At 45.5% G+C, this 25901-nt stretch overlaps 1 protein-coding gene across 2 annotated transcripts in view; it reads left to right on the forward strand.

The window, feature by feature from the left end:
• DTX1 (deltex E3 ubiquitin ligase 1) overlaps positions 1 to 25901 on the forward strand; it is a 313999-nt gene that overhangs the window by 232813 nt on the left and 55285 nt on the right. For both annotated transcript variants that reach the window (XM_085636106.1, XM_085636107.1), the window contains exon 5: positions 11848 to 12009. In XM_085636106.1, coding sequence (XP_085492232.1) covers positions 11848 to 12009 — 162 coding nt within the window. The remainder of the gene's footprint in view (positions 1 to 11847; positions 12010 to 25901) is intronic.

Below are 25901 nucleotides of genomic sequence, written 5' to 3' on the forward strand. Positions count from 1 at the left end.
ATGCTTGTTACAGGTGGAACCGGCTGGTGTGGCTTGCAGTGAGTGCGCCCCTACATGCTTGGGCATTTGTTTATTCATATATATATATATATATATATATATATATATATATATATATATATATATATATATATATATATATATATATATATATATATATATATATATATATATATATATATATATATATATATATTTCCATCAAAGTGCCCTGAAGCATTGGGACGGCACTCGACAACACTCAGCCAAAGGGCTATATTATGCAGCTTGCCTTCCTGCTCCGCTTTTAAGTAATTGCTGCCAACGCGTTTCAAGGTTTCACACCTCTTCTTCCTGGGCTAAAACAAACGCCATTCGAAACTTGCATTTACCATATTTCCGGTTTCTTTTATTTCCATATCAGCCCCCAGTGGGCGTGCGCTTAGTGCAGTTATTAGTGCCTGATGGGACACAGAGTCCAAATGCAAGTACAGTTATTTCTTATATTAAGTTCAAATGTGCCCACTGGGGGCTGATATATATATATATATATATTATATATATTATCTACTGGCGGTCGCCAGTAGATAATTATAGTTAGGATCGTGTTTCCATAGGAAATCCGCAACATTCTATTTGGAATAACTTTGGCGCCGATTGACGAATCCTCGTAAAATTTTCAAAATAGGTGGGGCGCTCCGCTCCGCTCCTTCCCTGAAAGTCTCGGGGGATTCATCAAGCGGGATCTGAGAAAAAGGGGGTGTCCCAAAACGCGTTTTCCCCATGCATCTTTCCATAGGACCTTCAGTCCAAGCTACAGCCCGAACGGCTGAACAGAATTACTTGAAATTTGGTAGAGAGGTAGTCCTCAGGTCAGGGATGTGCCTTTTGCAGGTCTGGTGTAAATCTGTTCAGTATTTCCTGAGAAAATAGCATTTAAAAGCATATATATATCTATAGGCGCGTACCGTGAGCGTACGGTAAAACATACCGTACGCGCACGCTGCCGTGCGCGAGCGCACTTCTGATTGGTTGTTAGATCTTAGTAAACATTCGAATCGATCGAAACCAGGAAGTGTCAGCCGCCATTTTGTCTCTCGCAGTCTGAGGGGGTGAAAAACAAAGGTGGAGAACGTGAAAAGGGGGCAGGGTGGACAGTTCCTGACCCCCCTAGCCTTTGTCAGGGGGTCCCAGAAGGACCCCCAAGGGCCAAAATTTGTTTTATTTTTTTTACGAAAAATCGCGCAGTACGCATAGCGTACGCGCACGGTAGAAACGGAAAAATTCCGCGAACTGCGCAACGTGGGCGTGCGTTGCGCGAAGCGCACCGTGCGCGTACGGTGCACGCACTGTGAAAAACCTTAAAAAAAAAAACAATAAATACATAACTTAGCATTTAAAAAACCGTACAAATTCACTGAAAAAACCATAGGTTTCACACACGTTATAGTTAGGAATTAGCATTTAAAAAACCTTGCAAATTCACTTAAAAAACCATAGGTTTCACACATGTTATAGTTAGCTGGACATTTCACTCGTGAAAAACCATTGAAATTCCCCCGTTATAGTTAGTGCAGGCAACTATAACTCACGCGACCGCAATCCTCTGCTGATGACGTCAGATATTACATCACTGATGACATATGTGTCTTTCTGTAAAATAAATATTTGTAATATATGTATAGCTAAAAGTAAATGGAAGAATAAATGGGTAAATAAGTGTCTAAATACAGTGATGTAATATCTGACGTCATCAGCAGAGGATTGCGGTCGCGTGAGTTATAGTTGCCTGCACTAACTATAACGGGGGAATTTCAATGGTTTTTCACGAGTGAAATGTCCAGCTAACTATAACATGTGTGAAACCTATGGTTTTTTAAGTGAATATATATATATATATATATATATATATATATATATATATATATATAAAAAAATCCAAACAGCTATCTCCCACCTCCAGCCGGCGAGGAAGAAGCACACGGACACCAAATCGTGCTTCAAAGGTATTTAATGTTGTTCAGCACCCACACAGCACGCCATTACGCGTTTCGGCCACCAGATGGCCTTGATCACATGAAGTAACTGCTGAAACATTATGCTTTTATAATTCAAGAGCACTCTGACATCTCGTGATGCTTGTGTCCATGGACATGGAAAAAATACATTGGTTTCTAAGTTTGTTATATGGTGATGGAAAACATGTAACAAATACAAATACATTGGCAAATGAACCAGCGTGGGTCGGAAACGTTAAATAGTAATACAAATCGGTGAACCTGATTCAAACTGCTCTTTTATGTTGATAGCGATATCACAACCTTATAACTACAAGTTATTCTACATAGGTTAAAGGTACAGTGCTACGTTGTGCAAATACGCAATAATAGGTGCAAGATTTGATATCTAAAGTGCAAAAAAGTACTGTCAATGTGCAACAGGATGCAAATGTGCAAAATACGCAAAGGTAGTGCAAACTGCAAATAGATGCAAATTAATGCATATGGAGACCATAGATACTGTCCTTAAATATTGCACAATCAGAATTCATTACCACCCATCAACATTTGTTTAAAGGAATATCCGATGATAAAATCTAAGTGAGCGACCAAAAATAGCTGTTAAAATCAATAGCCAATGTTAACGATCCTAAAACCAATCTAAAAGTGAGTAAAGTGCAAAACTAGTGAAATAATGATAAAAATCCAGCGGGAATCCAGCGAGGAGGTAGATAAGAGGAACACTCCAAAATACTATTCTCCTAAATGAAATTCTGCCGTAACAGATACATAATGTCAACCAAGAACATAGATTTAAACAAACATGAGTCCCAAGTTAATAAAGGCCCCCAAAGCTGCTTGTAGCTTGTTGGTGTAATACCCAGATGGGGAAGGAAACTCGGATGACAGTGTCCTCATGTTTGCAAAACTGGAACATATCGTTATGTGGAGAGAGCGTTTAGTGTTCATTGCTTAGTTGTCTGTCGCCTCACTCCTTTAAAATTGGAAAGACAAAAGTAGGGGAAAGTATAAAAGGAGCAAATTAGTCCAAACGACTGGGTAACAGTTCTACTCCAAATGCATTAGGAAACTGGTATTCATATGATTAGCGAGGATACAGGTAAGGTTAACAAGGTCAGTCAAACAGTAGGATATCTACGGACATGGGAAATTGATACTATATGCACTGCATGAAACAATCAAGAAAGATAAAAACTGATTTTAAAATGAGAGAGAGCACAAAAGTAAATCCCTACGGTCTGCCAGTAATCAGATAAAATTGTGTAGATCTTCATTGGTGTTAAGGCCCATAGGTGCTTTACTGTCAAACTCGAGTATGTAATTAGTTTCGAGTTGTCTAAGGGCTTTTTCTCTGTTGCCCCCTCTTCGCTGTGCGGGGACACCATCAACAATGAAATATTTCAGGCAACTAAGATCATTATTATGTTGTTTTCTGAAATGCCTTGCTACGGGGTAGCTGGAATCATTATTTACGATTGCCCTTAAATGCTGTAAAATTCTTACATGGGCCTGTAGCTTGGTGCTCCCAATGTAATTCAAGCCACATGTACAAGAAAGGACATACACCACAAATTCAGATCTACAAGTGAAGTGACCCTTAATTTGTCTAGGGTTATCACTGAACGGGACTGAGTACTGACTGGTGTTCTGACCGAATTTACAAGCTCTACAACTGGTGCATTTGAAGAAACCTCTTCTAGGTTTTAGCCATGAACTGTTGGTCGGGGTTTGGTTGTTGGGTCTCATAAGCTCCTCTCTCATGGTTCTGGCCCTTCTAAATGTCAACACTGGTTTTGAAGGTAACATGGGGGCCAGGACACCATCAGTCAGTACGATTGGCCAGTTTTTATTTACCATGGCTCTGATCTTGCTGTGTTGTTTATTAAATGTTGTGATCAGGCGTGGTACATTTGAATTTGTATTTTCAAATGTGCCCACAGTACTTTGTACACTCGTATTAACTGATTTGTCTATGAGTAGGGAGTTTCTGGGAGTGGATTCAACTTTTTTGTAGGCTTCCCTGAGGGTCCCCTCAGAGTAACCCCTTTGCCTCATCCTGTTCATTGCTTCTTCTGAACATCGTACCCTCTCCTCCGGTATACTGCATATTCGTTTAATACGGAGGAGTTCCCCATAAGGGATACTTTTTATGAGGTGTGATGGATGGGCACTGCTGGCGTGTAGGATGGAATTGCCAGCAGTGGGTTTCCTATACAGACATGTTTCTACATGGTTGTCAACAATCGTGACAGTAGTATCTAAAAATTCAACTGATGTGTTGTCTATCTTAAAAGTGAATTTGAGATTAAAAGCGTTATCATTTAAAACCCCAATAAAATCAATCACACTTTCACGATCGCCTCTCCAAACCATAAAAACATCATCAATGTATCTATACCACTCTGCAATCTTAGATCCAAACACATTAGCATGGGTTCCCATGAGAACCTGCTCCTCCCACCAGCCAACATGCAAGCAGGCATAACTGGGGGAAAAGCAAGCTCCCATGGCAACTCCCCTCTTTTGAGAATACAGTTCATTTTCAAACATGAAATAGTTGTTATGCAATGCCCAGTGAATAAGTTCTAAAAGCATATTGTTATGATTATAAAACTTAATTGGTCTGCAGTCCAGATAGTGTTTAGTGGCGGCAATCCCTGTGTTGTGTTCTATACTGGTATACAGGGACTCTATGTCAAGAGTGACCAATAAGAAATCCTCATGCCATTCAATTTGAGCTAGTTTCCTGATAAAATCGCCAGTATCCTTAATGTACGTTGGTAAGGCTCGGACTAATGGCTGTAAAAAATAGTCCACATACTTACTGGCGTTTTCACTGATGCTCCCAATAGACGAAATGATTGGTCTGCCAGGTACTGATCTCACGCCTTTGTGGATTTTTGGTATCAGGCGGAGCGTTGGGATGATCGGAAATTCATTGAACAAAAACTCAAATTCTTGGCTAGAAATTAATCCCTGCCTTTTATAAGCATGTAACATTTTCTTAAGGGATTCCTTAGAAGTGTTGTAAATTTTCAGGCTGATTTTCTCATAGCACTCAATGTCTGAAAGCTGCCTTTTTACTTCAATCCTGTATTCCTCCTTGGGCCAGATGACCACATTGCCTCCCTTGTCGGACATGCAAATTATGAGGCCAGGGTTACTATTCAATTTGCGGATCAAGTTCTTATATTCTAGATCTCGTTGTTTTGTTTTCCTGCTGTTGGAACTAGTGACCCGATAGAGATGCTTTAGGTCATTGGTTACCATCTCTTGAAAGATGTCGATCGCGTCCTTGGGCATCATAGGGATGAAATTGGATTTGCCTCTGAAGGGGCTTAGCCCTGCACAAGGTTCTGTGCCAATGATTGAAGTAAGTCTGTCTTGAGGGGGCCGTATGTCGACTGTCTGGCTAGGGGAATCCTGATTCGTTCTGGTCAGATCCGCCAGAGTAAGAAGTAACTGAGCATCTGCAGATTCCAAGTTGTAGTCATTGGGAATTGCACTGGTGTCATTAGGGCCCATGTTCGTTTTACTGCCAGATTTGATGGTAAAAAACTTTTTTAATTTCAACTTCCTTGTAAAATTGAATAAATCTGCTCTGGTTTTGCAGTAGTTGAAATTATTGCCAGCGCAATATGAGAGGCCCAAGGAAAGGATATTCTCCTCTTTGGAGGTGAGCACGATCTTGGATAGATTCACTACGGTGTTTTTGTTGGTTTGGTCCTCATCTAACGTCGTCGCCATTGTGGTTTCCTGCCTCTTTGCGCGGCGGGCCTTCCTTCTGGCATTGCGTTTTTTGTTTTGTTTTGCCCTGCAGATACTTGTGGATTCCGCGGCCTCAGGGTTTGACGGCGGTCCTCGGCTAAAAAATTCAGCTCCTCACCAGGTTGTAATATGCCGGACATGAGACTGCCTCGGATCATTTCATCGCCTTCATTGCCGCTTCCACTGGTCAGGGAAGCAGAATCACCTGTATCGGATTCTATTGTCGTGCATTGTTCGCCACTATTAGGTATTTCACGCGTGGTGGTAGCCAATTTATCCGATCGTCTCTTCCTCGCACCATCATAGCGGCGGGCAAAAGTAAAGATCTGCCCCAGCTCATAGTCCTCTTTATCTCTTACGAATTTTCGTAATTTCCTCAGTTTGATTTTTTCTTGTTGTACCTTAATCCTGTCCTCGATTTCTTTTCTTTGTTTGGCAATTTCTTCCTTTTCTGTACGATTATTAAGTTGGTCGTTGATTTCCTCTATCTGTTTGATGAGTGCATCACGATCGATTCGGGCATATTTAATGAGGATTTTCACTGCATTCATGGACGCATTTAAGTTGTTATCCGCCCATTCCACCAGCATTTCTGGGTGGATGTTATCGAAGTTGGGTGCCAGCATAATCCTCAAGCCTCGTGGGATCCGACCTGCTTCCACATATTTAGTTAAAGATATCTCCTCCCACCACTTTGTCATTTCACTCCGTTGGCATTTTTCGAGTGATTTAAGTAGTGTTCTAAGGTCTGGGTTAGCAGTCGGGTCAGTGCCAGAATCTGAGGGTTTTGCAGATGCTGCCATCAGATCTTTGAAAAGCTCCTCGGCCTCCGCCTCGCGATCCCGCTGGGCGTTACTTGACATGCCTTTGGGGTGGTGATGTCACTTACTCGTCAAGATCCGGAGATGTGCCCGGATCGGATGAATACTGAAGCACTACCTCGAAACCCGTACGCGTCTGAAATCCTTTTGGCCCAAGTTCAGGGAAACTGCCTGGAATAACCAACAAATGCGTCGGAGAATCGCATCCGGCAAGACTTCACCATGGGCACTCTGGGATATGTAGTCCGTACGGGGGAGCCACCGCGTTATTCCTTACCAGGAATACATTACGTGAAGCGGCTGAAAGCGGCGGCCCACACACTTCGAGGGGATCCGTGAACGGTAGCAGACCCACTACCGGATGATTGGTATAAAAATCCAAACAGCTATCTCCCACCTCCAGCCGGCGAGGAAGAAGCACACGGACACCAAATCGTGCTTCAAAGGTATTTAATGTTGTTCAGCACCCACACAGCACGCCATTACGCGTTTCGGCCACCAGATGGCCTTGATCACATGAAGTAACTGCTGAAACATTATGCTTTTATAATTCAAGAGCACTCTGACATCTCGTGATGCTTGTGTCCATGGACATGGAAAAAATACATTGGTTTCTAAGTTTGTTATATGGTGATGGAAAACATGTAACAAATACAAATACATTGGCAAATGAACCAGCGTGGGTCGGAAACGTTAAATAGTAATACAAATCGGTGAACCTGATTCAAACTGCTCTTTTATGTTGATAGCGATATCACAACCTTATAACTACAAGTTATTCTACATAGGTTAAAGGTACAGTGATCGTTGTGCAAATACGCAATAATAGGTGCAAGATTTGATATCTAAAGTGCAAAAAAGTACTGTCAATGTGCAACAGGATGCAAATGTGCAAAATACGCAAAGGTAGTGCAAACTCCAGCTAACTATAACATGTGTGAAACCTATGGTTTTTTAAGTGAATATATATATATATATATATATATATATATATATATATATATATATATATATATATAGCATGGATAATATACGTCTAGCATTATGTTTTCATTACAACATAATACATTCAATTTATTCAGAACAGGCTTCAACCTTTAGAAGGAGCGTGAGGTGGATACAGGATATGCGTTTATGACAGAGATGACAACGAATATTTAGAAGGACAGAAACCGAGGGTCAATGAAAACAAATATTTTGCACTCTCCAAGGTGGGAAAACTCTTCTACTCCAGTTCTACAAGTTCACTAGATTGCAGTGGGTTCCTGTGTTGTGAGTGGCCTGATCCATGATACTTCCAAACTCTGGATTCTCGGCTTCTGCTGTGTGACAATGCTTTTATTGATATCTGCGGTGTAAAGCACCTCAGCATCTGCATGGACAGTAGACCCTTTGTTTATTGTGCCCTGTGCCCCTCACTTCAAACCCTGGGAAAAATAAATGCTCCTTCCACCAGGGCATTCTTAGATGACTAGAGTTTACAGAATCAACTTCTGAATTGGCGCCTCCAAGCCTTGCATGTTTGCATTACAGAGAAGAAGTAAACACAAAGAATTGTATCCAAACCTGTTGACACCCACCAAACCAAATAGAACACACACAAAATTAATTCCAACCAGAAAGAGGCCCTGTCCAACAGTGAACTTCTTCAGCACCAGCTTAGCCAAATTAAATAATAACTCCTCCTGTGTGGAGTTCACATTTACTGTCCTTTGGGGAGAAAATGATAAAATACGGATTTCTGTCGCCAGATGTCTATTGTCCCCACCAGTGGACTCTTGTGGCCTAGTAGCCAGGTATGTCAGAAGTGAGGAGTATTTAAAATATGCTCGGTAGCGAATGAGAAGACACAACAGATCAGCATGTAGTACCATCTAGTAGAATTATCCATGTTCGCTGCCTCGTGAGTAGTAAAGACAGCAGCTTTCTTTTTTAAAATCTTTAAATAAATATGCTGCACCATGTTCAGGCCTCTCAAAAAGCGTGGACCCTTGGGTAGAATGATTCCTCTGCCCCTGCTTCTGACGGACCTGCTGGTACCCTCCATAATTTTATGTCTAAGTCTGACTATCTGCCACTACCGGCCTCTAGCCCAATACAATTAATGGGAATTCTTGCTGGTGGAGGCAACTTCATCAACATCCAGATTTAGATCAACACCCATTCAAACAGTTTACTCACACCTCCCAGTGACGGAGGCAATGCCACCTATTTCCAGGTTTAGGTCCTCTCCCATCCAACCAGCTTACTCGCACTTCCATTAGATGGTAGCAACTTCATCCATGCCCAGGTTTCGATCAATAGACATTAAACCAGCTTAATTACAACATTTCTCTGATGAAGGCAACTTCACTCATATCCAGATTTAGGTAATCAGCCATTACACCAGCCTTATTACAACACCCCTCTAATGGACCCACTACACCCAAATCTAGGTTTAGGTAATCAGTCGTTAAAGTTAAATAAGCTGAATTATAACACCCCTCTGATGGACATAACTGCAACCATGTCCATGGTTAGGTCATCACCCATTCAAACAGTTTACTCACACCTTCCCATGACTGAGGCAATGTCACCCATATCCAGGTGTAGGTCCTCACCCGTTCAATCAGTTTACTAACAACGTCTCCTGATGGTGGCAACTTCGCCCATATCCAGGGTTAGGTCATCACTCATTAAACTAGTTCAATTACAATACCCCTATGAAGGAAACAACTTCAACCGTATCCAGGTTTAGATCATATTATGTTGAATCAGCTTACTTACACCTCCCCACCTGCCTGCTCAATCTCGTTTATTGCTCCACCGCCTTACCCCTGATAGCCTTCCTCAAATCCTCATTGAAAACCCTCTAGGGCTGAGACACACTGACTGGAAAATCATGGCCATGCCCTCTGTAGTCAGTAGGATATAGAGAGGGACACTGGAATTCTCTAGCAATGGGAAACCAAAATATGCAGTAGGGTTGAGTAACTCCATGTCATGCGGCAAGAAAAGGCCAGTTACGCAATTAGAGGCAATTTATACATGCACTTTGTATGCCATTATATTATTTACTTTTTTGATATTTTAAGACACATCAGCACAAAAAAGATCAGCTTTCATTGTACTATAACATTGTAGGTCAGTGGCATAGCGAAACCTGAAGGAGCCCCCCTGCAAAGTACAGGGCCGACCCAGTCAGGAGCTTTTCAGGCCTGTGGCCCCCTGCTCTAGCACAGTGCCAGAGGGGGCCCGCTGGAGCTTGGGCCCCCCGCACCAAAGGTGCTGCAGCGGCCCCTTCTACCTGAACAATGTTGTAGTCAGCAGAAAACAAGCATACAAGGGCACCCTTCTTGTAATAACAAGTGGGGCTCCCTCCCACTCTGCCTTCCAGTAATGTGTTCAACAGTGTCTTCAGCTTTGGGGTTGCCTTCTGTTCCCACAACGGGGCCAGTGGGATCTCCTCTCCTCATTAAGACATAGCCCTACAGAAGAGAATAGAAGACTTCGTATTCTTTTTGGACATGTCACATTGGGACTCACTTAAACAAGTCAAGACCTCTAGCCTTAAAAGAAGTGAAAGGTCTTTGGAATTCTTCCTAGGTCTGAATATCCGCTTGAAACACCTGCTGCTTTGGGAACAGTGCCTGTCATGTGAACGTGAATTTGAATGAATAGCTACTTTTACTTAGTATTTTACTGGTGGTTTTTATATAGTGATGAGCTATTTCCGCAGAAAAGCACAACACATAATAATATGATCCATATCCCACATGTAGAGGAACAGAAAGTTACGTTTGCAATGAGACATTGAGCAATATAAATACAAACAATGCAGAAGAGAATATAATATCTAAGAGACAAGAAGGGGGTAGGAAGAGGTCTACTTTCTAAAATGAAAGAAAGACAGTCAGGACATTGGTTTTGAGACCTTTCCTGAATTTTACCAATCAGGGAGAAATCCTGAGATGCAGAGGGAGGTTATTTCGGAGTCATGGTCCATATGCAGGAAAAGCTTGTGGCGTGGATGTTTGCATCCTATTAAAGCCTTGTGTTTTTTCAGCCTGGCAATGGATGTGCTATTAGTAGTGGGGGTGGCACCTTAGGATGTGAGTTTAGAGGTCACGTTGCCAGGTTTTTAACCAGTGAGGTTCCTTATAGCTCATACAACAAACTTTAAAGTGGATTCTGGCAGGGCAATGAGGCCAATGCGATCTCTCAATGCAGGTGAAATGTACTAAAGGTTCTTTGGGTGATTATTAAGTAAACCACTGCATGAAAAACTGTTTTAATTGGTGTCAGTTTGGATTCTAGGAGCAAACCGAATATTACCTTTGTTTAAATGGACAGGAGGAAGTCCTGGGCTTTGCAGCTTGTGGTAAGAGCTTACATTTGCACAGTAATGTAAGCCGAAATTAAAGAGTTAGTGTGATTTATTTGATATTGTCCTTGAAGGATAAAAAGAAGTCCATTAAAAGCAAATGGATGGGCCAAGGATGAAGGCCATTAGAGGCCCTACTTAAAAAAACCTATTGTTGAGCCACTTCTGAATGAGGGGCATGGTGCTCCTTCTGTTTCGGATGACAAACTCAGTCATCATGGGGATATATTGTATATATATTACAGGCATCCAGGTTTCAATGACCTCCAGGCAAGATTTGGGTTTAAGGATGTCATTAGCTGGCAACACTTTAAGGTGCACTCGGATGTCTAGAGCTTGCCTGAAAGGTTTTGTCCCGTGGCCCTATGTTGAGAGGGAACATGATGGGAGTCAGAATATAACTCTGTGGAGATTCACAAGAGACTGGTGGATAGCTTGATGATTTTTCCGAACATTTGAGTTATATTTACATTTTTGAGGTTTTCTTTCTTGGTGAAGACAAAGGTATCAATCAATGTGGCAAAATTGTTCCCTCTTAAAATACCTGACTACAGACAATGAGATTAAAAGGTAACCATTTAAACTTTGCAAAGTATCAGGTGATGTGGTGCACCAGACCCAATATGTAGTATTTCGAATAATGTATTCTCTGTTTGAGTTAGAAAAAAATCTATATTTGGTATTAATTAGTAAATATCCTGGGAACGAGTTCGCCGCAAACAAAGAGCCAAAATATAAGTGTATAAGTCCAGTGGGTCTGATTATAAGTCTACTGATGAAAAGTCCAACAATCAATAAAAGTTCTCTCAAACAGTTACCCAGTCTTTTCTTCCCCTTCATAGAAAAAGGTCTAAATGTTAACCCACTATTATTTTGTCTCCCTTTCCCATGCTAGGCATGACAGGTATTTTGATGTGTGCTGCAGGTCTGCCGGTCTGCCTGACCAGAGCCCCAAAGCCCATACTGCACCCACCGCCGGTGAACAAGAGCGACATCAAACCGGTGCCGGGCATCAACGGGGTGTGCAGGAAGACCAAGAAGAAGCATCTGAAGAAGAGTAAGGGACTACCAGCACACAGTTCTCTTGCTCCCTCACCCTTGCTCTTCTTCCTCTGCACGCGCTTGACCTTCATTCTCCTACATCTATCATGTCTACACAACCATAGCCCCAGCATCCTTTATAAAATCTCTTATACTCCTGTATCATTTGATTCCCTCTAAACCTAATTTACAACCTCGCCTGGGTGCAGTTTTACAATTTTTCTGACTTCACAATTGTTGACGCGTTACAGCCGTATACAGTTGTGGCCTCCTCAGGAACAAAAAAAGACAAGGTCACGTTCCTAAATCACGTTATGACATCCCAGCGTTACTGCTTTACTTGTCGGTTGGCATATAGTGATTCAGGAATGTGACCTTGCCTTTCTTTGATCATGAGGAGGCCATCACTACAGTGGTGGTGTGGGGGCGACAGCGAGGGGGTACAGGCACAATGTAAATAAAATAAAAAATACACTTACCTTGCTGCCGGGTCCCGCGTCTCCGCTCCTGCTTTCCTCCGTCTCGGACTCCAGGAAGCACAACCAGACTCCCCATACCAATTACAACGCTGCAATGCTGCATTGTGATTGGTAAGCACCCAGGCTCCCCTGACCAATCACAACGCTGCAATTCAGTGTTGTGATTGGTCTGAGCACCGTGGTTCGGTGCTCAGCCCGGGATTGGACACCTGGGCATGTTCTCCATGCAGGCTGTAATACAGCGTGCAGGGGGAACAGGGAAAATGTGCATGACTGTTTTGGGCGGGCCGAGAGGGCCGATGAAACAATCATTGCGCACTTAAGAGGGTTTTACCAACCCTCCCCTGCTTTGCAGCCACGTCACGCAAAGCTGCTGCAGCAGGAGGACAGAATAAACTGATAATAACATTACGTTATTATCATTTTATTTTTCCCTTTTTTAACTGCTTCAAGGCAGTGAGGCGACGCTCCTCTGCCTTAGCGGAGGAGCCACCCCTGCACGACTGCATATGGTCAAAACGAGTCGACCTTTAATATTTCGGAGGAGTCTTTGTGTAGATAATGAACTCTGAACTGATTAAATTAGACAGCAAGGAGGAAGTAATCTATGTAGGGAAAATCGTCTGACTCCTTGCTACTTGTATACTAACCCCAGTGGTCGCATTATACATGCAGCACATTTCCCTTCATTGCGCTGAGCGCACCTACAGAAAGAGGTGATTATATAATATTATGAATGCGCTGCCCTCAGGGCAGCCGCAAACTCACGCTGTCCTGAGAGCAGCGCATTCACGTGAAAAACGGAGCAACTGCTTTAAAGCCGCTCCATGTTTTCACAGTGCAGGCGGCACCCACATGCACTTTGAATGGGGGATTAGAGATCCCCTTGCAGGCGAGTGCTGACAGTGACTGCACCCCCCTGCAAGGGGATGTCTGGGGGGTCCATGGAACACCCTTTCCCCTCTCTGCCATCAGGGGCGCATTGACAATGCACCACCTTTTATGTGGCGCACTGTCAGTGTGCCTCCTGAGAGCATCTTTGCCTCTGCGCCTGCGTCTGTAATACGGCGCGAGTGCAGAGGCAAAGGGATTTTCTAATTTGCATGTAGTACGCCCCCATACAAATGTGGAAACACCCCTTGAAGATAGCGGTGGGGTTTTATGTGTGCCAGGGCTATCAGTATTACAGAAGGGGCCACACAAGCATCTGCGGCCCCTTCTGTAATACCAAAGTGCCCATGAGGCACTTTGTGTAATATGGCCCCAGGTGGATTATGGACTAAATAATTTGCTAACAACCTGCATATTTTAAGACAGGCAAGGAGGGACAAGGAAGAGAATTGTTTTTTTGTAACATTTACATGGTGTACAACATTTGTTTATATACACATGCGTAGATTTATATATATATATATATATATATATATATATATATATATATATATATATATATATATATATATATATATATATATGATTTGTGTGTCAATGATACAAAGACAATATGTTCTAAGAAGAGAAAATGTAATCTGTACTGTTGCACTGTGATTAAAGAGAAAGACTTATTCAGCAGACAATGATAACTGGTTATTTAATTTTCAGATGAAAATGATAGTTTTCAGTCTATCCCTAAAGCTTTCCATCATTTTTCACACTTCCTATCCTCAGACCTGACACCACCGCTAGAGACAGAAAGTTGATTTCTCCCAGGTGGAGCCGCCGCAGCCTCAGAGCTGTGAAATCTCAGTGAGACCCCTTGCCCAAGCAATCTCACTAGGACAGCCGTGACCTAGATACAGGCGGAGCCAGAAGCGCCCGGGTCTCCGTCGCCTCCCCTGCAGTTTTCTTCTCTGTAATTTTCATCTTTTGGTCCAGGCATTTGCTTGAGGTCTTCTCGGGACATGTTAAAAGACTATGTCCTGCTACCTGACCCCGAGGAGTCACATTTCATTCTCAATGCCATTTATAGAGGCACATAAGGTCAAGAGACGAGCTCTGAACCAAACTGCATCGTTGAGGGTATAAGGACCTAAGCCCTGGCTTCCTAAATCCTCAGGTTTTCAGCACCAGAAAACGTTTGCTCCCTCACAGCTTGGTATTTCCTCAAGCTCATTGTGGTATTCCTCATCAACATGGTTCTCTGGTAGTCACTGCTGTGTCCTGAACAGGCACAGCTGGGGGGGAGTCACTATGATGTCACATGCTGTGGGTTTCTATGGTGACGGAATGTGATTACTTGAATGTACTTGTCAGTTGGAAGCAGCCCTGCTGATGGATGGCTGGGATCTTCTGTTAATAAAGGATCTTCAATCTTCATCTGCCTTTCTGCTACTTTCTGCTTGAACAACTCTTGGCAAGGTGATAAACCTGAATTGCCACACTGGTGTAGTCGGCAGCCTCAGAAGATCCCAACACCAGTAAACCTTCTTGGGTGAGACCGTTGCCACACTCATCAAAGCACCAATTCACAGAGAGTGGGATCCTAACATCAAATTCTCAAAGTGCAGTGAAGCGCTGTATTGTCTTACAACACATCAAAAGGTGGAGAGGTGTGGTGCAGTGGCCAGGGCAGCTGACTTCGGAGCACAGGGCTCACGGTTCGATCTCCGGCTCCGGTGGCAGCACAGCTCAGCACCATGGGCACACTCATGGGAGGACCGTATCTCCCTCTATGCGGACGACATTCTCCTATATCTTGCCTCCCCGAAGGTCTCGCTCCTCAACGCCATTAACATATTTCCACATTTCGGGAAGAACTCTGGTTACACGATCAACAGGGCCAAGTCAGTAATCTATGTTCTCAGCAGTGATCCCCCTAGCCACCTAAGAAACTGTACAATCCAGGTGGCACGAGACGGCTTCCTGTACCTGGGTGTTTACATTTCAGCAGACCCAAAGACAAGACATGCACAGAATCTGCTACCCCCTCTCCATCGATTGAAACGGGACGTCGCACATTGGAGGGCACTCCCGCTGTCTCTGCTGGGACGGGCAGTGCTTTTTAAAATGATGGCTTCGCCCCTTTTCCTGTAGGTCCTACAGAACCACCCGGACCCAGTCCCAGCACGTTATTTTAAAACATTGAAAGCCTCCAGTGAGAACTGCTCTGGGAGGGCAGGCCACGCATAGCCTTACAGAAGTTGGTACTACCATGGTATGATGGAGGGATTGCTCTCCCAGATATAAAGAAATATTACTGGGCTGCTCACCTGGCTGCAATTAATCATTGCACGTATCGGTGCGATGACCCGGGGTATAGGATGGACAAATGGCAACTTCCTGGGGGTAACTTTAACAGTGCCTCTACTCCTATGCTAAAAAGTTCCCACTCACTGGGCCTACCCAACACGCAGTACACGTCTGGAGGGCGGTGAACAAAAGTTTGGGGTGGGACCGGAGGCTCTTGCTGGCCACTCCATTGTGGGACGCCGAACAACTAGGAACTCTGTGGACCTCCAAAGGCTTTGGAAATTGGGATCTGATTGGGATCTCAAGGATAGGAGATCTGTGGCAGAAAGGGACAGTGGTTTCCTTTGCCACCCTACAGAAAGAATAGGAATTCGCCGATTCAGAATACTTCTGTTATTTGCAGGTGAGGCATGCACTGATATCGAACCTGCCCAAAGGGGAAGCTCCCCCAGAGTCGTCGCTGCTGGAGGACAGGTTGTTGGATGGCTACATGCCTACAAAAGCGATCTCCCTTACATATAAAAAACTAATAAATAACACCCCCGATCCACTCGTCCCGTCCAAGGGGCGGTGGGAGAGAGACGGGTTAGAACTTGACGAGGAGGAGTGGCAGATGGCATTGGCATCCACGAGTGAGGTTGCTATCCCTTCCAGACTCCGCCTGGTTCAATTGAAAATTCTGCATATGCTATGTGTCGGGCCATGGGAAGAGCATCTGATGGGATGTGCAGGAGGCAATTTGGTCAAGAGGGTACTTTCAGGCACATAATATGGGAATGCGTAACTAACCAGAGATACTGGAAGGGGATACACGAGGGTATAAATGAGGTGTTTGAGGTGGAATTCCAGCCTGAAGCCAAACGATGTCTGTTAAATGTCTGGGAGCCTACTGATTTGAATAGTAGGCGGAAAACCTGGGTCACATGGGGCCTGATGGTGGCCAAGAGGAATATTGCCCGGCTATGGGGGTCTGGAGTGTCGCCTACACTGTCTTCCTGGAAGGCAGACATGGACTGGTGCATGCTTGGGGAAAAAAAAGTGGGGCATATTTACAAGTCCCTTGCGCCACTTTTGCGTCACTTTTCCCATGTTAAAAGTGACGCAAAAGTGGCGCAAGGGGCTTGTAAATCTGCCCCAGTGTATGTTGCACGGGGATGCCCCAAAAAGTGGACAGCAAGTTGGGGCAAATGGAATGTTTACAAAGGAAATATTTGTGTTCCACCTACCGTTCCTCCTCTGGAAGAACCCCTCACTCCACGAGTCCCTACTTTCCTATCCTATCGTTCTGGTTTAACAACTGCAATGATGTCTATGTATGTCTGAGATATTATCAATAAAAATATATTTTTTTAAAATCTCAAGTGCACTTAAATAGCACAAAGTGAGCCAGGTTTAGAAGAGTAAATATGCCATGTGTATTTACTCACCCAAATATTTACTTCTTGACCTAGAGTAAGTCTCTAATTTTTTGCTACTCACTGTTTCTGAGTGGAGATTTACACTTAGGTGTAGACTTACATGTCTCCAGCCTGCTACAATTTTATTTACGAGTGTAAAGTTAATACAAGGAACTTGACAATGGTGTTTTACTTTCCATCTATTTGGAAGACATGTCCATTACCATGGGCAAGGATCTCTTGCACAGGAATCAGAGGGATAGTACTTTCCGTATGGGAAAGTATAGGAACATTTGAGAAAGTTTTTTACTTAAAAACAAATGCATATTTATTGGGGGGCGTGGCCAAGCAGTGGGACATGGCAGACGCGCATTAACATCGCTCCCACAGCCCACCGCCAATTCTCCATTAATCCTGCCATCTTACCGCAGCTACCCTTACATCGACCTCCCACGAGTCAGGGACTCCCGACGTGGCACCCGCAGTGCCTGCACCGGGCTCCTCCTGCCAATGTGGAACCGCCGTATTTGCTGGTGTGGCTGGGCCCTAGACGTGCTGTGCCTTCGGTGTGGCAGACCCGCCGCCGCTGGTCATGATAGGCTGTGTGCTCCGCCTGCTTGCTGGGGCCCATCCGGACGCTGCCTGGAATGTGGCTGGGGCTGTCCTTCGCCCCCGAGTCCTCCGGCAACCTGCTTCCTGGGGGAGTGAGCCGCCAGCGGTTGACGATGGCCATTTTGTGAGTGGCGAGTTGGAGCCCCTGCTCCGCTACTTCCCCGAGTTCCCTGCTGTGAGTGCCTGCGGTGCCGGCAGTTGGACCGGGACGAAACGGTGCTGCCTCTCTCCCCGCACCCGGTATACACCCTTGGGCTCCCGGAGTCATCCTATGCGGCTTTGGGTGTGGCTGGAGAGTCGCGAAAGGACCCAGAAATGCGGCTCCCCGCCCCCCTTTCCTCCTGCCTGTGATGAGGCCTGGCAGGCATGACCTTCTGCCTCTCTGTCCGCCCTCTCTCGACGCTGTACACCTGGTTGCCCAGGGCCTCGGTGGCGGTCCTCGTGGCGGGCGGCTTCTCCTGGTCTTTGGTGGCCGCTTCACCTGCACCCCCCGTGGGGCCTGTTTACTGTGGTGGCTCCGGGAGACCTACTTCCTCCTGCCGTCGTCCTGGTGAGTGATCTGGCCCCCGCTCACCGTCTACTACCCTACGCCGTTGAGACTGTCATATTGCCTACAGCGTCACACCGGCCTGGGGGTGCCTTTTCTACGTGGCATGAGGATTTCCCTGTGACTGGACGGCGCCATTACCTGGGTCTGCCTGCTCAGGGGAGTGGGGGTTTTCACCTGCAGAGGCGGCTGGGCTAGGTCCCGTTGCAGCTTGTAGGTGTCGGGCCCTCCCCCGGTGACCGTTTTTGGCTGACCAGTGGTTTGTCCCTGCGGTGGGGGTTGTGTTATTCTCTCACTTCCAGTAACCTACCCCATTGGCTGTCCCTCCCCAGTACCGTTCACAATGGCTGAGGACAAGCCCACTGGAGCCACATCCAAACAATCTACCATGGACAAGTACACTGGGGCCACCGCCCAACCTCCCGGCCTGGAGGCCATGGCGCCTGCCATGCCTGATAATACCGCACTCTTGGCGGCTATCACGCAATCTCTGGATGCCCTAAAAGCCAAAATCCGCCCTGTGGGTTCAGACGTCATGCTCCATTTGTCAGGACCTCCGTAATGTGGTGCAGCGGATCACCGAAAAAGAAACACGAATCTCTGCGACGGAAGACGCTGTTACCACCCTTCAGAAAAAAGTTTCCAACTTGGAGTCACTAACAGGCGACTGGTGGCTAGGGTGGAGGATCCGGAGGGCCGAGCTTGGTGGAATAATCTCCACTTCGTGGGCTTTCCCGAGGGCTGTGAGTCCAACGACACCGTCGCCTTCTTGACCAAATGGCTTATGGTTTGGCTCCCTACTGAATCCTTGTCCCCCGCTCTATCATCGAATGGGCACATCATGTTCTGCAACAGAAGCCACCTCCAGGAGCTCGTCCCCGTCCACTAATCACCCATTTCCTCAACTACAGGGACCGGGATATGATTGTCCAGCAGGCCCAGATCAAGGTGGGTCTCGCAGCCTATCATGATCTTCCCCGACAGTCGTTCACTGAGGCCAAGGCCCGTCTTCGTGGCCTGAAAATCCAGTATTCCTTACTATTCCAGGCCCGTCTGCTTGTCTCATTTAAATCACGGGCTTACTTCTTTGACTCCCCGGAAGAGGTCTTCAACTGGACAGAAGAATTGGTCAAACGGAAGGTAAATACCCCATCTGGAATGGACTCTGAGGCTACATCAGCAGGCTCCGACTGGGACCTGTCTAGGCCCACTGGGAAGCAACAGCGCCAGTCACGCTCGACACGAAGATCCCAGCCCCGCAGTAACTCTCGTAGGCTCTCAACAGATGGTCGGCAGTCCCGGTCCCCGACATGACTGAACATTTCTGAACTTTAGATAAGATAAATTCCTCTTGATGGCAATCTAAACTGGGCTGTATAGTTCGGTACATTTTGGCAAGACTCCAGTAGCCTTAATGTATGTGTTATGGTTTGTTGGGATCTATTGGATGGGAGCGGATCCTACCCCCCCGTTGGGGTGGGACGTTTGCCATACCGCGACAGATGATTCAACGGTTTTGAGGTATTGGGGGGGTTTGCTATTTGTTAGTGTCACACTGATCTCTCTCCTGCTTAGAGTCCACGTGCATCCTAATACCCATTCACTGGTCCATTTATGTGATGCTAACCCGACATGACGCTCACACAGGCTAGGCGTTAACCATCATTGGCTTGAACATCCGGTGCATACTGGACAAGGTTAAAAGAGGGGCAGTACTCCGTCAGGCTAGGCGATACAATACTGACAACCTCATGCAGCAAGAAACACACCTGTTGGGCAATAAGACACTCTGCCTGGAACGCTTTGGCTTTGCTCAGACCTATCACTTAGGCTTCACTAGGGGATCTCGGGTGTGGCGATATTAGTCCATCCCAGACTGCAATTTGTCCACGACCCTTTCTGGTCCGATCCCCAGGTAAGGTTTATAGGAGTGTCTGGCACGCTATATGGTGAGCCTCTCATGCTAGTGTGCGTGTATGTTCACCCTCCTTTGTCGTCGTCCTTGGTGGGACGGGTGACTTGCATTTGGGCATAATTTCTGCTGGGCCTGCTGATTGCCGGGGGTGACTGGATTGATGTTATGTGTCCCTCGCTGGATAGATGGCGTAGCACAGGGCCGATGACTGACATGCACGAGTCAAAACTGCACACGCTAGTCCAGGGATTGGGGTGTGTTGATACCTGGCGGAAACTACACCCTGCCGCAAACGAATACACGTACTTTTCAACCACACACAATTCCTTCTCACGCCTGGACTATATATTCATATCTGCCTTACACATCCACAAGATTAAGAAGGCTGAGATCTTGTCCAGAGGTTTGTCAGATCACTCTCCCATCGCACTAGTAGTGCAGCTCGGCTCAGCTTGCTCTTCGCCCCGCTGGCGCCTCTCTACATGGCTGCGGGTGTAGACATTGCCTTCTGCACCGCACAGCGTCGGCAGCGCTGTGAGAAGCTGGTTCACTCGGAAGCGCAAATCTTAGACCTGGAACGCAGGAGTAGGGAAGCCGACGGTACAGTAGCTCATCGCCAGCTCCCCATCACCCAACAACTATATGCCAGTGACCTACTGGACGAGGCCAAGCTGTACTGACTGGCCAATTGTAGCCTCGTCTATCAATGGGGGGACAAATCCAGCACCCTCCTGCACCACCTGTGCCAGCAGACGCTTCGCCCCTGATCCTTCCCGGGATCCGGGGACCGGCGGGCCAGGTCCTTACTGACCCCGCTAGCATTGCCGCTAGCTTCGCCGACTACTATGCAAACTTATATGCCCCACAGGAGACTCTCCCTGCGGACACCATCGACCGATTTCTGGACGATCTGCCCCCGCGGTCTTTATCTAATGACGTGCAGGATGATCTAGATGCCCGATCACCATGGAAGAGGTCCAAAATGCCCTTACGGATATGCGCTCGGGTAAATCACCGGCTCTAAATGGATTCCCATGTGAGTTCTTCAAGAAGTACTCATCCCAAATATCACCGCACTACTTGGCGGCTCTCCAGGCTGCAGTGAATGATAGCCGTCTCCCTACTGACGGGCGTCACGCCGAGATAGTGTTTTTTCCAAAGCCGGGTTGACCCCCAGAGCTGCATGCTTCCTACAGACTGATCTCTCTCCTTAATGTCGAGGCCAAACTACTCGCCAAAATTATCGATAACCGTATTGTCCCGCATATCACTACGCTTGTCCATCCTGACCAGGCGGGCTTTATGCCCAATCGCGCTACTCGACACAATATTCGTCGTGCACATAATGCGATCGCCTCCGTGGACTGGCTAAATGAGCCAGCCGCGCTCTTGCTTGCCGATATGGATAGGACCTTTGATTCCCTCAGCTGTATCTATCTGTTCACACTCCTTGACCGCTTAATTGCCTCCTATATACTGACATCACGGCCTCTGTGTGAATCATTGACTCCACCTTACGACCTCTACATGTCGTGAGAGGCACCAGGCAGGGCTGCCCTCTGTCTCCCTATTTGTTCACACTCCTATTTGGAACCACTTGCGCTTGGGTGCGTATCGATGCCCTGGTATACGGCTGTGAGTGGTCATGTGAGGTGTCCGGCCTTTATATGAACGCCCACAAGTCCTATCTATGGCCTCTGTGTGGGAGCGATCAGCTTGGGACTTGGATGCAACAAGTCACGGTTGTGCTTGATGGCTTTAAATATCTTGGGGTGTTCTTGTCGTTGTCTCAACCTGACTCCTGGTCTAAAAGTCTGCCCCCCCTACTGCTTCAGATTAGACAAAAGGTGAGCTCCTGGTCACATCTGCCCCTGACGTTGTTCGGCAGATCAGCCATTTTTAAAATAGTCTTGCTGCCTTACCTATTCTACCAACTCCAAAACTATCCCTACCCAATACCGCACACTTGGTTCCGACAACTGAACTCCGCTCTCAGCCACTTCCTCTGGGGGGTGGGCTCCGTGCGGGTCCCCTTGCGAACATGCTTCCAGTCCACATACTGTGGGGGTCTCGCGACCCCGGATGTCCAGACTTATCACACAGCGTCCCACCTCCTCGTCCTAAACGACTGGTGGTACGGCAACCGGTGCGACCCTGCCTATGGGTTTGAACGTTGGCTAATTGACTCTAAATCTCTGCACATGATTCTACACTCTAACTCAGAGATTAGAACGCTACCGCCCGCAACCCAGACCCTCTTTACGATTTGGCGACAGACTCTGCGCAAGATCGGTTGGTGGGGCAGACTTACCAAGGAGACTCTCCTCTGGCATGATGGCCTCCTACCGCAACTGCTTGAACTTTCGGGGTTCGCGGGCTGGGACGCTATCGGAATCTCTACGGTCGGTGATATCCTCCGGGGCCAGACCCTCAAGTCATTTCAATAGCTACGGGCCGTCTTCCAAATGCCCTGCTCCCAATTCTACAAATGCCTTCAATTCCAACACGCCTTCTCCCCTTATCTTTTGCAACATTACACCATTCCCGATTTTAACCCCATTGAGGCCACGGTGTTCATGGGCGAGGTGGGCGCACACAAAATCACAGCTTTATACCCCACCTTAGTCACTAATAGTCATGATACACTTCACAAGACTACGGAAGCTTGGCAGGATGACCTGGGTCCACTTGACGAGGATAACTGGGTGGAGACTCTTGAATCACCGCGCGGCGCAGCCATAGCAGCGCGTCTTTGACTTATACAATTCAAATACCTCCATAGGGCATACTTTACATGCTGTAGGCTCTGGCTTGCTGGGATGATCGCATCTCCTTCATGCCTGCGCTGCTGGACGGCCGAGGGCACCGTCCTTCACACGGTTTGGGACTGTACCGCCCTGTCTCGCTTCTGGCGCGGGGTGCTGACTTGCCTCTCCGAGGTCCTGAGATGGGACATTCCACGGTCTCCGCGCCTAACCATGCTCCACATTACCGATGAGATCGGAGGTAATAGATACAAAAGGCACTTGCTATTCTTAAGGCTTACCCTTTCTAAGCGCGACATTGCCAGGGCATGGAAGGCGGCTTCTCCGCCCTCAGTTTGGGTCTGGAAGCGTGGCCTTGATTTTTCCATGGGGCTAGAAATCCCAATCTTCAAGGCCCGCGGATGCCCCCAGAAACACCCGAAAATATGGAAGCGTTGGGCCGACTATCGCGGTCTTTACCTTGAACCTGTCCTCCCGGCACGAAGTATTGATGATCTGCCATGATGATTTAATGTTGGGTATGGACCCTGGGACCTATTGTACATATACTATTCTAGCGCGACTGGAGTCATTTCCAAATATTAGTTACGTAGATCATGTGACACTTTTTTTCTTTGTTTATTATAATGCGTATTCTCCATTGATTCTGTCTCATGTATCCTCATGTTCTAGACGAACTCACTGTAAAAAGTTGACATCCTTACCAATGCCATACAATGTATGCAATGTTTTGACCCGGACCCTCCTGGGCTGTCTTTTGTCTGTCAACAATAAAATATGTTGTGAAAAAAGAAAAGAAAATGCATAGTTTAATGTAAAAGACAAATGTAAACAAGTTCAAAATATTTTATACTAACCTGAAACTGTTAAAATAAAGTGTTACTGCACATTTTATATATTCATTACGTTTATAAATATAAATTTTAAGCTATAACATGAATAACATGGCTCACTCTCACTAAAATTTATATTTAGTCAACTCTTGTTGTACAGCTCTTTATTGGTATTTTTTTTACAACATATTATCCTCTTTTCACATATGCAGATATAATCATCTGGCGGATCAATTCTCTGTCAATCCGCGGATGGAAAATGTTCTCTTTGTAGTAACAATTCTGAGATATGTTTGATGAACACATTAACATTTAAACAATCGAACCATGGTATCGAATGTGTGCACTCTTGTCTAGTGTTGGTCATCTGTCAGGGTGCATCCATCGTCTTGTGCTGTAGCCTTTCTCACCCCCAGTGCCATCATGTCTACCTTTGCAGAGTGTTATCTTGCACCTGCTATTGTGTGTCTTGAGAATTGTCCTTCGTGTCCACTTGTGTCTTTGCACCCTAAATGTGTGTGTGGTTCAGGCTGTAGACATCCTGAACCCCCTGGAACCCATATGTAGTCCTAATATAGAAACCATTATCCCATCTAATGTATGTATTGCGGTATTGCGATTCCATGCCTGTCTACGGTGGTATCCCAGCTTGGTAAAGTTGTTTAAAAGTTATACATGTAATCACTTTAAAAACTTTTACATTTTTTCAAAAGTTTCAAAGTGTAATATATGTTTTAAACTAAGTTTATTATCAAATTAAAAAATAATTATAATATATATGTTAATCGCTTAACACAAATTATATATGTGTGTTTATATTAAATACTGAATGAATTTAATGTATTTAAAATTGGTTCCTGTAGGGTGTTATTTTAATTCCCTGCCTCCATTGATTTATATGGGAGTGTGTTGCAGTACCAGTGGTTGGCCATGCATGGTGCTTAACTTATTCCAAGGCTGAGCTGGAGTACATGTACCCCTGTTTTGATGCCTTTAGGGCTGTAGTAACTTAGAATTAAATTTTGTGAATTGCAAGTGTCTTACTCTTTTGTGAGTGTTTGTTTTGTATTAGCATGTCCCTCCCAAACCCCTCTTTAAACTCTGTCATTTAGTATTAATTAAAATCCATTTTCCCACTACTCCCATTGTTTCCCCTACATTTACTACTAATTTGTATGCATACATGTGAGGAGATCTCTGCCACACGGACAGAGATCTCCTTACAGAAAAGAATAGAGAGGTGAAGGTCTTTAGACACAGGTTGGTGAATTGTATTTTGTAGTATGTGAGTAGTTCCACTTTATGTACTGCAAAATAGTTTGTGAATTGGGCTTGCTGTGAATTTATTCACCTCTAGCTTCTTCTGCAGTTTCAGTGATATACCAGAGTGGGAGCTGAAATCAGGACATATTTAACAGAGCCACTGCCAGGTGACAGGTTCTTTAATGCAGATCTTCAAAATATTGGTTGAGTGAGACGTGTGGCCAGGATGTTATGTTGGAAAAAAGAAGAAAGATCCGGGCGATCCATTCCTCACCGCTGTGAGGTAGCCATTCTAAAAGTCTTTAAATGGACAAAAGTGTAACTGATCAAGACAGGCGCCTCAATATAAGCATAATAATTTCTATAGATCAGCCTCTATGCACTGCTATATAAATTCTGCGGCCCTTGGAATAGTACAAATAGTCTAGCCAGGCATTGACAATATGGTCTAGCACCATAGTTCAGTCTCACTATAGTAATGAGATGTCGAATACTTCAAAACAGCTAAAAGACGTAACATCTCCATTAACCTGACACTCAAGGGACATCTTGGTGTTCCATCCACAGAGCCCCCTATTATAGTGTTCAATCCTAAGAACACGAAATTGATGTTCCATTGAAAGCACCTTCCCCATGTTGGTGTTTCATGCATAGAGTTATTGCTGTATCACCTAGAGGTATAGTATTATTAAAGATGAAGATGATGGTCACTGATTGAACGAAGATCATCCCTCTGGCCTGCTGTATTCAGGCCCAATAACAACAACCTTAGGGGGTCATATGGATTACTGAAAGTGGCTGTCAGTCCACTATAGTAAGAGAACCATCCTCCTTCCTGGTCGGGAGCTTTGTAATGAAAGTGCATCTGGTATCGAGAACATATGTGGGGCATATATTCCCTGAAAGGT

The sequence above is a fragment of the Triturus cristatus genome, chromosome 11 (assembly GCF_964204655.1).
Source record: "Triturus cristatus chromosome 11, aTriCri1.1, whole genome shotgun sequence".
Classification (NCBI taxonomy): Eukaryota; Metazoa; Chordata; class Amphibia; order Caudata; family Salamandridae; genus Triturus; species Triturus cristatus.